Consider the following 13,834-nt stretch of genomic DNA (forward strand, 5'->3'; position numbering starts at 1 on the left):
GTTCTGTTGAAAAATCTCCCTGTTTGTGTGCTGTATAGCTGACAGTCCTGAGTGAAAAAGGAAAGTAATATTTTAATTCAGCCCTTCAATTTGTTTTGGACTTAAGCTGCAAAAATAATAGCGGATAGTCTCTTCAGAAATATACTGAAACTTGTAGCAGCATCTAGAAACTTGGTCGATGACACAGAGAACAAAGCTGTCTTGCAGCCTGGGAACACTTTCAGTTTTCACAAACTAGCCTTTTTGCTAAAAACACGAGTAAAGAATATTTCTCTGGCTTCTGCCCTCTTACCCTAGACAGAAGAAACTGCATAATAAAAAACAGCCATGTTTTTCAGGAATTGATTAGCAGATGAGCCTTATGCAATCTGGCAAAACAAACAAGTAAACACCAACAAAAAAAAAGGCATAATTACCATCTCAGCAGCTCCAGCTCAGGGTAATAGTAAATATTTATCTGATTTTCTTCACTGGCTTTTTAGGATAGATTCAGAGTTTCCACTTTAGTGATATTGGAAGCTTTTTTTTTTTCCAAAATTATACAGTGAAGAAGAAAGTTACTATTGCCCCCCCCGGTTTTGGCAGTTCAGCTGCAGAATGATCTTTCCCAAGTGCGGTAAATTTGCTCTAGTTGTAATGGTGACGGCAGGCAGGCTCCTTCAGTTGTTTACAGGTGCCAAGTGCTAGGAGACGAGAATACAAACAGGATTTTCTTTTGTACGGCCAGCCACCTGTGGTAGTTAAGCTTCTGTTCTTTGCCTGTCAATATTAGTTTCCTGTCATCAGTGATTAAGTTTCCTTTGTTTCTTTAGTGCTGTTTTGATACAAGGTTTTTATAGCTGAAGGATGGATGTTGTTCTAATGGATATGTTAGTGAATTTGTTTCCAGGTGATTGTTATCTCTGTGTATGTCTGTCTGTTGTGCCAGCTGGGTAGACAGCTCCTGCTGTATTTCTGCGCTCGTACACAGGCAACAAGGTTGTCCGTTCTCTAAGAAGTTTGTGTGTGTCCCTCTCTGAGGCTGTAATTCAAGCAAGCAGTGGGCCATTATGCTACATTATGCCTGCTCTGCTTGGACAGGGTTCCAGATGACTGCAAACACAAATTTTGTGTAGACGAACAACTCCTGACTCAAGCAGATAATTATTTTTCTTCACTGCTGCTCTAATTGAGCTACTCATCATCCCTGGGTCCGGTTTAATTCTGTTACTACTTTTCTGACTATGTACAACTTTTCCATCTCCATGTTTTATTGCAGCTTGCTTCTGTATTCCATGTTGTTTTGCCCTCTGGCTGTCAGGATTTAATTTTCTTCTTAAATTACTAATTTGGTTCATTTGCTTTGTTTTCCACTCCTGACTCTATGCCAACTTCCATGTATTTTCCTGTGTTGGAGCTCTTTCCTGACCCAGGCCATTGTGCCGTTCTCATTCAGGTTACTTCTAAAGATTGGCTTCCTGACATCAGGAATGCTCTACTTGTCATTTTTGATGTTTCTGTACATTTTTGACGTTCAGTTCTAGTCTATAGTGTGCATTGCAACATAATCACGGCAGCAGTGTGTCTCAGAAAATGAAAAATGCGTTTGACACCTGACACAAAAAAAGAGCAGGTTTGAAGAAGGGAGTGTTTTTCTTTGTAGGGGGATGTTAGGAGAGAGTTATCACCACCTCGCCATTTCTCCTGTAGGTTGCCAATATTATTAAAGACAATTTTAAAAGCTGCAAACATAGGGCAAGGTTCCGATTCCTTCTGTCTCTGCTGGTATTTTTGCAGAGCTGGAATGGCCGCATGATGGCAATGTTGCACACCAGAGATGTATCCCATGTTACGCCTGTTGATCGAGGCAACGGCTTGAACTCCGTTTCGGTGTGTTTAAACGGGTGCCACCAGAGACACTTAAAATTTTATATCTCCCCCTAAAACTTGCCTTTTTTTGTTTGTTTGCTGGTTTAACCTGATCAAAAGCTAGAAAATATTCAGTCTTCTCAATTGATAGTGTTACATCCTTACAGGATGAGAGTCAAATCCCAAACTACCTAGTTTGATGGATTAATCGGAACAGCGTTCCCACAACCCGAGTGCATTTCTGCGTGCGCTGCACCTGCCTTTGGCTTCTTTGCCAGCACTGTCCTGGTGAGCCGGCTGGGGCTCGCAGTGACAAGGGCTGCTCGCCCTGCCTCTGCAGGCTCCAGCCTTTCCACACGTCTGAATCCTCTGCCAGCTCTGACGAGCAGAGAGGGCCGGGGAGCAGAATCCCAATGAATCTGTGAATATAAATGGCAGAGGCTTCTCATTTGCCATGTACGTCAGTCCCATAACAGATCATTTTGGGTGTGCAAAGAGGAAGGATGTTTACAAAAAGTGCAAGTTGAGCAAAATGGAAGAAAGCTGACCATTCATCATGTTCTCAGAATGGACACATCTGGTTTACGAGAAAGCAGAAAGTTGTTTTTTCTTCCTTTTTTTTGCACGATTTTTCTAAAGTAGAAAAAAAGGTGCAAATGTGTTACACAAGATCTCTTAAACTGATGAATATATATGCATGTATATATGGATGTGCGTGTATGTATACAGCTGTGTGGATTAAGTAGCTAATGGGAGCACTTACCAGCACTTTTCTCTTGCAGAAAAGAATTCGTTCCCATGCACAATTTTATTCAGTAATACTGAACAGCTCAGTAGCATTTGTCATCTTCAAAGCAGTTTATAAATCTGACCAAGTGTTTAAAATATAGACTGGTCTAAATGGCTCTCTTGCTGGTATTTCTGCTGCTTAGTGTCACTTAGATCCCACGCAGGGGAAATTGTTAAAGTGGCTTCTGACTCTCAGGGTGCCTAATTTGTCACAGTGATCCTGATGCATCTGCAGAGGTAGTAAATGCTGCAGACTTTAGCTGAAGCTAATAGTTTATGTAAGTTGGAAATCTAGAATTCAGATGGTTTCAGGCTGGGAAATAGAAGGTACTCAAAATTACTTCTCCCTTTTTGGTAATTTTAGTCTTGATTTCAGTGTTTGCAATTCTGATTGGGGGGGAGAAGAATTTTACCTGATCAGGTACCTAGTTTGGTTCTGTAGTTTGTTACAAGATGGCTCTCCTGATGCTTGTTGCCAGTACCTCCTATTGGCACTAACCAGTTGTAAAGTGCTTTGAGATCTTCAGGATATGTGCTGGACTGTGGTGCTGTGTATAGCTCATTCTGTTTCATTCTCTTTATCCAAATCAAAATAGTCAATGCCCTGGTATAAAAGCAAGGTATCCAAACTGTTCTTTTGCTTTGTCTGGTTGTCCCATGTGTTTGAGCAGAAAGCTTGCCCGCATCTTCTCTAATATTAATCTTTTCAACACACAGCCCTTTGTGAGTTCATAGGCTGTTCCACATCCTCAGAAGAAATGCTTGCTATTAAATATGCCATATGAGCCTAAGGGTAGGTCTTTTAACACTTGAAGTTGTTAGGAAAAATACCAACTTCATCTATCAATTTCATTGCATCAAAACATCATCCTGATACAGACGATCTTGTCTAATGGATACAATTAGGAATTTAAAACATGTTTTAACAGATCCACGTCCCCCCGTTATATCTAAAATTATAATCATATCCCTGTCCCTCCCAACTATATTTGGAGGGGACAGGGATATAATTATAACTTTAAGAAATTGTTTCGCTTATTACTAAAATGCAGCCATCTTTGGGGCAGAGGGCAGTAGCTTTTTAATAGTGCTCCACAACAAGGTATAAATGTTTGCAGGAGGAACTGGAGAGGAATGCTTTATCCAGTTAAAACCACAGGAGAAACTTATGTGGTCAGTACATAATTACTCAGATTGGAAGTTAGCCAGGATACAAGCCATATGTTCTGCTCTGAGGGAAAAAAAGTGTAATGATCAGGGCTGTGAATTTTTTTTATCCAGATATTAACTAAAACCTGGTATCTCTTCAGGCTAAAAAGCACACAGAAATTCTGATCCATCCCAATGTGGCCAGTTTGGACCTGTTACTGGTTTTACTGATTTAAACTTGGGATACTGTGATTTATGAAGGTGTCTTTTGGAAGCAAAGTTGCATGCATTGATAAGCCAAAAGCTGTTTTTTCTGATGTGTGATTATATGGAAGTATGATGATTTTTTTACTCCCCAAACTCAAACATGATCTACTTCCATAGTCTAGTACAAGTGTAGTTCTCGTTATGTCAGGGGATCTGGTGCTTCCCCACAAAGTGCTGCACTGAGTATAAGAATGGTTCCTTGTTTTGCTGCTGAAGTATGAGTGTTGAAATTCTGTTGCATTTCTTAGTACAGCTTGGTTCAAAATAATCTCTGTTGGAAAGCATTTTACACATGACTTCATTCAGTAAGAAGTTTATCTGAGTTCAAAGTACAGAGGAGTCACATGGTCCTTTAAACAGCCAGAGACTTGACGTTCTTGTGCAGTCCTAAGATTTTAAATCTAAGAAGCAAAGGAAGTGAAGGAAGAAGCAGAATGCTATCCACAACTGCTAATAAACACATCCACACAGACATTTTAAACCTGAGCTGTTGTGGCATAACTTGCCTCCACACTCAACAATCTCGAGTTCATTTGGCATGTGAGTTTGGCATATCTAGGACTGCAGGAACGCTGGCTTACAGCTCCAGAGCGGAACCCTGGTATTTTGCATTCTGCCACCAGGCTGTAAAGATTAGTCAGGATTTAGGTCCCGAGTTTGGAACGTTTCCTGCTCGAGCTTGTGTGAAAGTCAGACCTTCACAAAACCATTCCACCAAACCTTCCCCACCTGTCTTGTCCAGCCTCAAAGTGATTTAAATTATCACCTTGCTTCCAGAGATTTTTCCAGAGCTCCACTGCTTTATTTTGTTTGTTTCCCTTTCTCTATCTTTATGTCTAAAAAGAAGTATTTTTCCCTCGTCTGTTTATTCAGAGTGGAATTTAAAAACACAAATTTAGTTAGTTTTAAATCTTCCATCCACTGATAAATTTTATGATGCCTCTGATAACAAACAGCATAATGAACAGCAGCTTGCCTTCCACTTCTGTTACATTGGCATGTACATCGGCTAATGGTGATCATGAAAATTAAATTCCTTGCTAGGCAGGCAGAGCATTCTGCTATACCCAAACTGTCTGTAATCTCAGAGGACTCGATATGAAACTGTGGTTTTCATATGCTGCCTGAAGGGCAGCAGGCCTCCTGAAGTTTCGAAGGTACTACAGGGGCTTGGGTCTTATTTATCACCACCTCTTTGCCTGAAAATTATTTCTGGGTTGGGTTTTTTTGGCATGACTTATAATGTCAGCCCTAATACCACCTCTGAACTGTTCCTTTTGGTAGCAGTCTCTCAGCTCTCTGTTAGCTGGGCAGGAAAAGGGGCTGGCTGCGACGTGTTTCAAACCATGCAGGTCCTGATCAGCTGATGGGTAGCTAGCCGAGCAGGTAGCAGATGAGTTATGCTGACAAATATTCCTTAGTGGGGGCATTTTCTTCCATCTCTATTTGTCTGCTGATTTTCCAGAAGTTAGTAGGAACCCAGCGTATTGGTGACCTCTGTTCATTTCTCAGCTGCATTTGATGGGTTCAAGTGAGTAAATGAGTTCAGACATTGGATAAGATGGAGCAGGAAGGGAGCAGAAAGACAGCAGGATTGTATAGGCTTTGTTTCTTTAGGATTTTAGGCTAATAACCCTACAGAAGCAGCAAAAAAAGAGGAGAGAAAGGCCTATTTTATATCAGTTGAGTCAGAAGGTCTCAGCATGAATTGCCTGAATTGCTTAAGAATGCTAAATATATAAAAACAATGGAAACTTTGCTGGTTCTTGTTGAAGGTGGTGTCAATTTGTTGGGTACTATAGCACTACACAGATCGACTCACTACAGAATTGTTCTTTATACCAGAAGATCACCTACTATGTGCATAAACTTTAGATGGGTTAAACCTTACGCTGTGGATATACACTGAATATTTGAAAATGTAAGCCAGCAAGAGCCAAATGGCATGTCCATGGAGGTGTAATGGCCTGGGACTGTAACATGCAGAGGGCCATTAAGCGATACTGGGTATTTACGCACTTCAGCTGTGTAATTTCTATTTTTGCTGTATTAGAGGAATTGAGAATTAGGCCCCCTCACCTTGGCATCAAGCAGGGGAAAATATTTTGCATGTTGTGGATGAATCCTGGAGACTGCAACAAAGGGCGGGTGATCTTTTGGCTCATATGCTCTTAGTTGTAGCAGCTACAACAGGCAGTAGAGTAAATGGCCGAGGAAAAGAGTTACAGCCAGAAACTGCATGATCTTGAATCAGGAAGACCAGACAGTTTTAACTGATGTCTCTAGCACCCCTCATACTTCAGTGTTTGCTCTCTCCAGAATCCATTGCACTAACAATGTTGATTTATTACTTTTTTTTATTAGATAGGTGCTCATGACCTGAATTTGGCCATTAAATAGAATTTTGCTGTTGAATTAGGCCAAGATTAGCAAAAATAGATATGCAATATGCTAGACTGGCCTGTGAGCCACTTACCCTTTGGTTCATTTAGTTTCAATAGTCTATGTAGATCACTATTCAGTGTGATTATAAAACTGTTGAGGCAAATGGCCATAACTGATATTCAAGTGTTTTCTTTTCAAAGGATCATGCTGTTCCTTTTGATGGCTTTCACTTGTAGACAGGCAGACATCTAAAAGGTCCCTTGAAAGATTTTCTGGGCTTGGAGACACATATTTGATTCTAAGGCCACTTGAGAAGGTGTCATGAAAAATGGGAACCTGAAAACACAAAGTGAAGAAATTATAATCATATTTATTTCAGACTCAGGTTTTATTTGCTTGTGAGAATTCTAGGCGATGGCCTGTTTCTACAAAATTTAAATTAACAAATGTGAGGGCTCTTGCTAATGTCACTGGGACTGTTTACATGGATAAAGTTAAGCAGATGTATAAATCTTTGCAGGGTACAGGACTAAAACAGTAACAGCTGCCAAAGATTACTTAGTTATTGTATGAGGGAGGGTACTGGCTGCTGAGGGTGATGGTTAACATTGTGTGAAACTGGTCAAATTGATACCTGCTGTTACTGTCACGGATATGAATTTGGATCAATATGTGGTTGGATGAAAAAAATGTAAATAGAGGTTCGAAAAAAGATATGTCACACGGCAGCTACAAATGCCTTATTTCTTTGTGTACACCCCAAATAAATTAGGATCTAAGATTTGCACTGGTATTATTGCCAACCTTCAGCACTTCATGAGGCTGGTGTGAAAGTTAAGCTCCTTTTACTGAAAGAAAGGGCTCATCTGCCTTCCAACAATAAATCTTTCAAACTTTGAAAAAGTGAAAAGCACTGAAGTTCTTCAGCAGTAATCTGGTTTTGTTAGCTGGGTTCCTATCTCAAGGGCTAAGTATGAGCATTGCTATCCAAGCGTGAGATTGTCTGTACTTTGTATATGTTTGTATGTCTCTCTTTCAGGTACGACAAAGTTTTTTCCTTTTTGCTTGGTTTCATCTGCAGCAGTGCAAATGATCTGGTAATCTAAAGCACCAGCCTAATTCGCTACCTTGCTTTTCTTCTAAAAGAAAATGTAGTTTTGACTGGATTCAGTGGAGGTCTAGCTCTTGAAAGTAACTGTTGGTATCATTTTTCTGTTGGAAAGAGGAAACAGTTTATTTCATAACAGCAAGGATACTGAACCTACTTCGTGGTTTTGCAGACACAGGTGAGAGGAAGGATGCCGACCATGTCAGTGAGGTTTGCATGTGGATCTGGAAGGTGCCTCATCCTGCAGTGTGAAGCTTGGTATTACAAATTGTCATGTGCCACCTGCTGCTCTGGGTTTTCTGGTCATCCCTCTTTTTTATCACTTCATTTTCCTGGCCAGGTCATGCTCCTCTTCAAGGCTTTTGGAGTCCTTTAGCTCTCAAAAGAAACAAGCTGTTTTCTAAACAACATTGACCCACAGTATACTGCTGTCATCATCTTCTGACTTATCTTTTGTTCCTCCTCTTTTCAAGAGATGATTCTTCCAGTTTCTTCCTGGAATCTAGCAGCAGTGCTCAAAAGTCTTTTTTCCAGATCAGCAGGGTGACCTTTCTCATCCTCTTTTTCAGGACTTGGTCAAGTGGTTTTGCTCATGGTTTCTTCCAGCCCACTGGAAGGAAGGGGAAGTTCATACCTATATTTGCTACCTGACTTTTACTCTGTTGGCTTTATTTGTAGACAAGTAATATTGATACATTTCTTTGGGTTTTGCTCATCCTTTCCTGCATAAGGTATGGTTTACACACACTTACATGGGTGAATGATCACAACCAGACGTTTGTGTGCTCAGGTTTCAGGGAACCATGTGGGTATGGTAAATGAGAGAGATTTGCTTTATTCTCCTGTATAATAATCTCCATAAAGGCTGTTGTATCTTCAGTTTGTGAAGCTCAGAACATATATATGTCTTTCTTTTGTGCTAGAAAAATACTGTCCTCATGCATGCATTCTCCTAGGGAATATAAACTGAAATTGCAGCAATTGAATCTAACATAAGGGTTTTCATGATTTTGTGCACAGCCTTTTAACTGGTGACTGCTGAATAATATGTGCTATTGGCATTAAAGGCAGAGTGGAAACTTAACATGTTAGTTATCAGTATCCTAACTTCTGGCCATGCAGCAAATATTCTGAAAAGTGTGAATGTCACTGGACAGAGATTGGTGGTAGTGTTAGTTTGTTTGGTTTTTTGAGGGTTTTTTTGTTTGTTTGGTTTTTCCCCAGTTGCTACCTAAGGATGAATTGTTGACAGTTTGGTCAGTGGTTTGCCATTTTTTTAATATGGTCTGTATGTTACAGTAGGTTACTCCTGTGCTTGCATATGGGAAAAATCTGGCCCTGCTTTGGTGATATTCACAGGCTTAAAAAATGTAAGTAACTAGATCATAAAAATGAGAAAAATACATTTAATTGTTAACTGATCAAAAACTCCATCTGTCAGATTGTTTCTAATCAATATTGAAGAGAAGGCAAGAATGTTACTTAAAAAAAATAAAATATTGCAATTGTCTGGAGTGGGCAGAGGTAAAACCAGAGAAAATGAAAGACAAATGCTTGCTGGCTTTGGAATATTGTCCATCTTGAATAAAGCAGGAAACTGTCAAGTCAAGAATAAGCTGTGAGTGCCATAGAGTGGAGAAAGCTGGCAGTCTTCCTTCATATTTTATGGTCTTTGCATAACCTTGAGATACACACCATCGCATCCATTCAGGTAAATTAGTGAATCACATTCATCCTTCTCCTGACACCTGTCTCTTCATTTTGGTGGTTTTCTTATGCTCTTCCTACTCACCTCTTCCTGAAATGTGAGTTCTCTCCTCCTGATGGCTTTTAGACTGGGTATTGCTCCCATTTGACATTAAAATTGGGCAGTATCCTCATTAGTCATATTCGAGGCATGAGAGAGATACTGCAATCTCTTGTACTGAAATGCAGATTTGTCCTGCAGCAGCAAGCAATCTGTAAGGTGAATGAGAAATAAAGAATACCTAAATGTCATAGGCAGGCTGACCAGTTTAAATTTTAGGACAGCAAAAGGTATAAGGAAAAATTATAGATTAAGTAACCCAGGATTTTTTTTGCTTTTTGATTATTTTAGAAAAATTCCCATTCTATTGAGTATAGTCACACTACAGATTCTAGGCTGAGAAATTCTTCCATATTACTTTCTAAAGTGTTATCAGTATGCTTTGTTTGTTAAACAATTGGACGGGTTTCCTCCTGACCTATGAAAAAAACAGTGAACTTGCCAAAAGCCTGTGTTTTTCGACAGAAAATATAAAAGACCAAAATGTAAGTTTAGAGATGGAAAGAGAAGGGACCTTATATATATATTTTATTTTTTTTTTAAGGTAGAATGATACTTCTGAGTTTGGTTCTATTTACCTATCAGTTTTTACAGGACTGGAAAATGGAGCAGGTCTACAAAGCTGGCTGCAATTCACATGGAACACATGAAGCAAGTAGAAAGAAGAAACTTAACAAAAAAAGATTGAAAACAGCTACTGATTGACTGCTAGTACTATGCCACTTCATCTTCTTTCCATTTAAAGTGAAGACGATTCCTGGGACTCAGAGAGCCACATTTCATTCTGTCCTGGTTTCAGCTGGGATAGAGTTAACTGTCTTCCTAGTAGCTGGTACGGTGCTATGTTTTGAGTTCAGTATGCAAAGAATGTTGATAACACTGATGTTTTCAGTTGTTGCTAAGTAGTGTTTAGAGTAAAGTCAAGGATTTTTCAGCTTCTCGTGCCCAGCCAGTGAGAAAGCTGGAGGGGCACAAGAAGTTGGCACAGGACACAGCCAGGGCACCTGACCCAAACTGGCCAACAGGGTATTCCATACCATGGGACCTCCCATCTAGTATAGGAACTGGGAAGTGGGGGCAGGGAATCGTCGCTCAGGGACTAGCTGGGTATTGGTCGGCGGGTGGTGAGCAATTGCCCTGCGCATCATTTCTACATTCCAATCCTTTTATTACTACTGTTGTCATTTTATTAGTGTTATCATTATCATTCTTAGTTTCTTCTTTTCTATTCTATTAAACTGTTCTTATCTCAACCTGCGGGTTTTGCTTCTTTTCCCGATTTTCTCCCCCATCCCACTGGGTGGTGGGGGAGTGAGTGAGCGGCTGCATGGTGCTTAGTTGCTGGCTGGGGGTTAAACCACGACACATTCTTAGAAATTATCAGTTCAGAAAATAATTTGAGATTTAGGGTCAAGTGATTAATGTGTATACAGATTTGCTTCAGTGAAGAGCAGTAGAGCTAGGATGGTTTCCAGAAGCATAGGGCCAGAGAAAGTTTTACTGACTACTTGCCTAAGCATCATGAGACAGGCAGAAATGTTCATTTTAATTTTTGTATGAACTATGAGCTGTGTACATGTAGCATATTGCACCAATATTCAGTCCAATTCTGATCTCACTTCTACTTGTCTAATTTAGGGCCCTTCTTTTGAAATAAATGGAGTTGCACTGGCATAAACCCCATTTGAGTTGTGATTCCAGTCTGTTGATGGTATAAACCAGGCAAATCAAAATTAGCTAGTGCAATAAAGGATGATTACACCTATCAACTCGTCCTTCCAAACTAGCTGCCTGGTGGTGACTCAGATCAAACAGACTGACAAGTGCTGGCTGTATGTCAACAAGAAGAGAGAGGAGGCCAGAATTTGGTGTTCTTTGGGAACACCCAGAGATGCCTGGGGATGTTTTAACTGTGGGCTTTGAGCCTAGGCATCCCAAACAGCCTCTATGGCCCTTGTGACTTTTGGGGTTATTTACAAGAATGGTCATCAGGGAACCAATAAATGGGACTATGTGGTGTACATTTCCAAATGGTTTGGTAGGGCTCAAAGTGTTGTTTTGGGCCAGTTCCATCTCTAACCTAGTCATTAAAACAGTAGAAGAGTGGAGAAAGAGTCACTAATATTTCTCTATTTAGATGACCTATGTTCTTTCACTATGCAGAGATGAGTGTTAGCTAAATAGCACTATTTAAGATCTGCTGGTCTCTAATAGAATAAGACTTTTTATAGCGTAGGAAAATCTGCTTTCAATTTCTATTGTTAGGCATTATTTTAGTCAATGAAAACAAAGTGTGCTTGGCAAGCTGCCTAGAAGACATGTGATTTCAGTGTATTGCTATTTTCCTTTTTATGAGAAAAGAGCCAGCTTTTTTCTTTTATGTCATGGTTGGATAAAGTGATGTATTCAGTATGGATGACAGGAATTCACTCCGACTCCTTTGATATGTGCAGGGCAGCTCTCCATGCTTGCCGATTGAATAGGGGAAGCTGTTTCTGTATACAGCACTGAAATCTCTTATTTGGTCTGGTTAAAACTCATGTAAACTACCTAAATTCTGTTAGTCACCTCAAGGTCCAGTAGAAATTGCAATATGAAATAATTTCCTGTTTCTAGATGTGTGCATTGTGCAATTGAAGCTGGTTTTTATCAGAATCATTTAGGAGAGAACAAGGCATTTCCTGGTATAATTGATGGTATTAAGACAATGGGAAGTTTGAGTTTTGTGTTATTTCATGTTAGCTGCAGTGCTGAGAAGCTTCTGAGGAGGGGGAAAAGCAGAACAGGAAAGTGGATAAAAACAAATAGAAAAACATGACAATATCACTGGCTATGGAGTACCCTGCATTTATGGGATAGTGGACTTCCTCCCTCTTCCTTCTCTGCCCCCTTCTCCCTTTTGCCAATGTTAAACTGCAAGAATTGCATGACCTCATTTTGTTGCCTGCGTGATTTCTTGACTAAATCAGTTGAGGTTTCCTGTGTTCTCAGTTTGGTGTCATATTTAGTGGTGGTGGGCGAACCTCAAAAGATTCAGATTGCAGATGTAGATCAGATAAGCAGTGAAGTTATCTATTCGAATTGAACCTCATGGGTCTGCAATCTGGTCCTTCCTCCTTCTGGTTGTGTTGAAAATACCTCAGAGCCCCTGTTTTGATATTTCTGTCCAGATATTTCAGACACTCTAGGAGGTTTAATGCTTGCTAACCTTTCAGATGGATAAACTTATGGGTGAGGAACGTCTTCTTATTTTTTCTTTGTTCTGAATGTGACTAAAGATTATTTTCAAAATACTGATGCCCTGTTCTGCTATATAACCCTTGTTTCAGGACTTCTAAAACACTTTTGTAAATAGCAATGAAATAGACTACACATTTCTCTGAGCTAGCTAAATCTATGAAGTCACCGTACCAGTAGTATTTAGTGTAACAGAATCAGAACCATTTATGTTCAGTGTATAAAGCAATAAACTGAGGTACAGGTGAGTTACTAACTGAGCGAGGGAAAGAATCCAGATTTTTCCAGCTTTGTGTCAGCAAGACTAACTTTCCCCAGAACAGCAGTTTCTTCCAGTGCCCCAATGCTTGTATGCACCAGCTGTTCCCATTACAAGCCAGATGTGCTGTAGCAGGAGCCAGATGTAGCCTTCTCACATCCCCCTAGAGCTGGCCCTTATAGAAACAGATCAAAGAACTCTGAATAGATCAGCATCACATCTGCAAAAAAAAAGGGCCAGTGTCAGACACTTTGGAGAATCCCAGACTTGCCTGTAACTCACTGAATTACACATCACCATCAGTGGGCAGGTCCTGCCCAGAAGCTGAGGGTCCGGCAGCCCATTTGGTTGTTGTTCTAACTAGTGTAATGCAGATGTGATTCTTACTCATATCGATGTTGAATTTGTGTGTGAAGCTTACTGGTCCTGCTTCTTGCAGCTTTGCCTTTTAATGGAATCAGACTGTATATGTGAAAGCAAGATACATTTTTTTTCCTATATATATACTTGCTGTGTGTTTGCTTTTAATGAACATGGTTTTTTACACTACACAGTTTATTATATTTGGATGTTTTGGGTTTTTCGTTTTGTGTTGCTGCTTACGTACAAAATAACAGGCTAATTCTTTCCAGGTATTGCTCTGCTAACTCCTGAGAGCATGTTTACAATGCCCTGCAAGATGATATAGAGGAACTGCTCTGTCCTATACAATAGCTGTGTATGTGGCCGATTGCTGAATGTGTGGTGAAAAGACAGTCGATGTGGTTGGGGAGAGGAGCACTGGCTGAACCTACTGGTTAGAGCAAAGAATGGCAAATCAATACTTCTGGGATTTATTCCTGGCTCTTCCACAGAGACAGTCCCTCCCAGTATTTTAACTGCCAGTGGTTCAGTTCCTGCTCTGTAGTATTCATCCTTGTAACATTTCACCCTTGCTTCTTAGAGAATTGTGGGATGTTCAATTCAGTAAAAATCTGTGAAATGT

General features: G+C 40.1%; 1 protein-coding gene across 1 annotated transcript in view; it reads left to right on the forward strand.

Annotated features, from left to right (window-relative positions):
* The first annotated feature begins 1,794 nt into the window (after positions 1-1,794).
* RGL1 (ral guanine nucleotide dissociation stimulator-like 1) overlaps positions 1,795-13,834 on the forward strand; it is a 112,903-nt gene continuing 100,863 nt past the window's right edge. The window contains exon 1 of the mRNA XM_010580730.1: positions 1,795-1,869. Coding sequence (XP_010579032.1) covers positions 1,795-1,869 — 75 coding nt within the window. The remainder of the gene's footprint in view (positions 1,870-13,834) is intronic.

The sequence above is a fragment of the Haliaeetus leucocephalus genome, unplaced genomic scaffold (assembly GCF_000737465.1).
Source record: "Haliaeetus leucocephalus isolate CR32 unplaced genomic scaffold, Haliaeetus_leucocephalus-4.0 Scaffold730, whole genome shotgun sequence".
NCBI lineage: Eukaryota > Metazoa > Chordata > Aves > Accipitriformes > Accipitridae > Haliaeetus > Haliaeetus leucocephalus.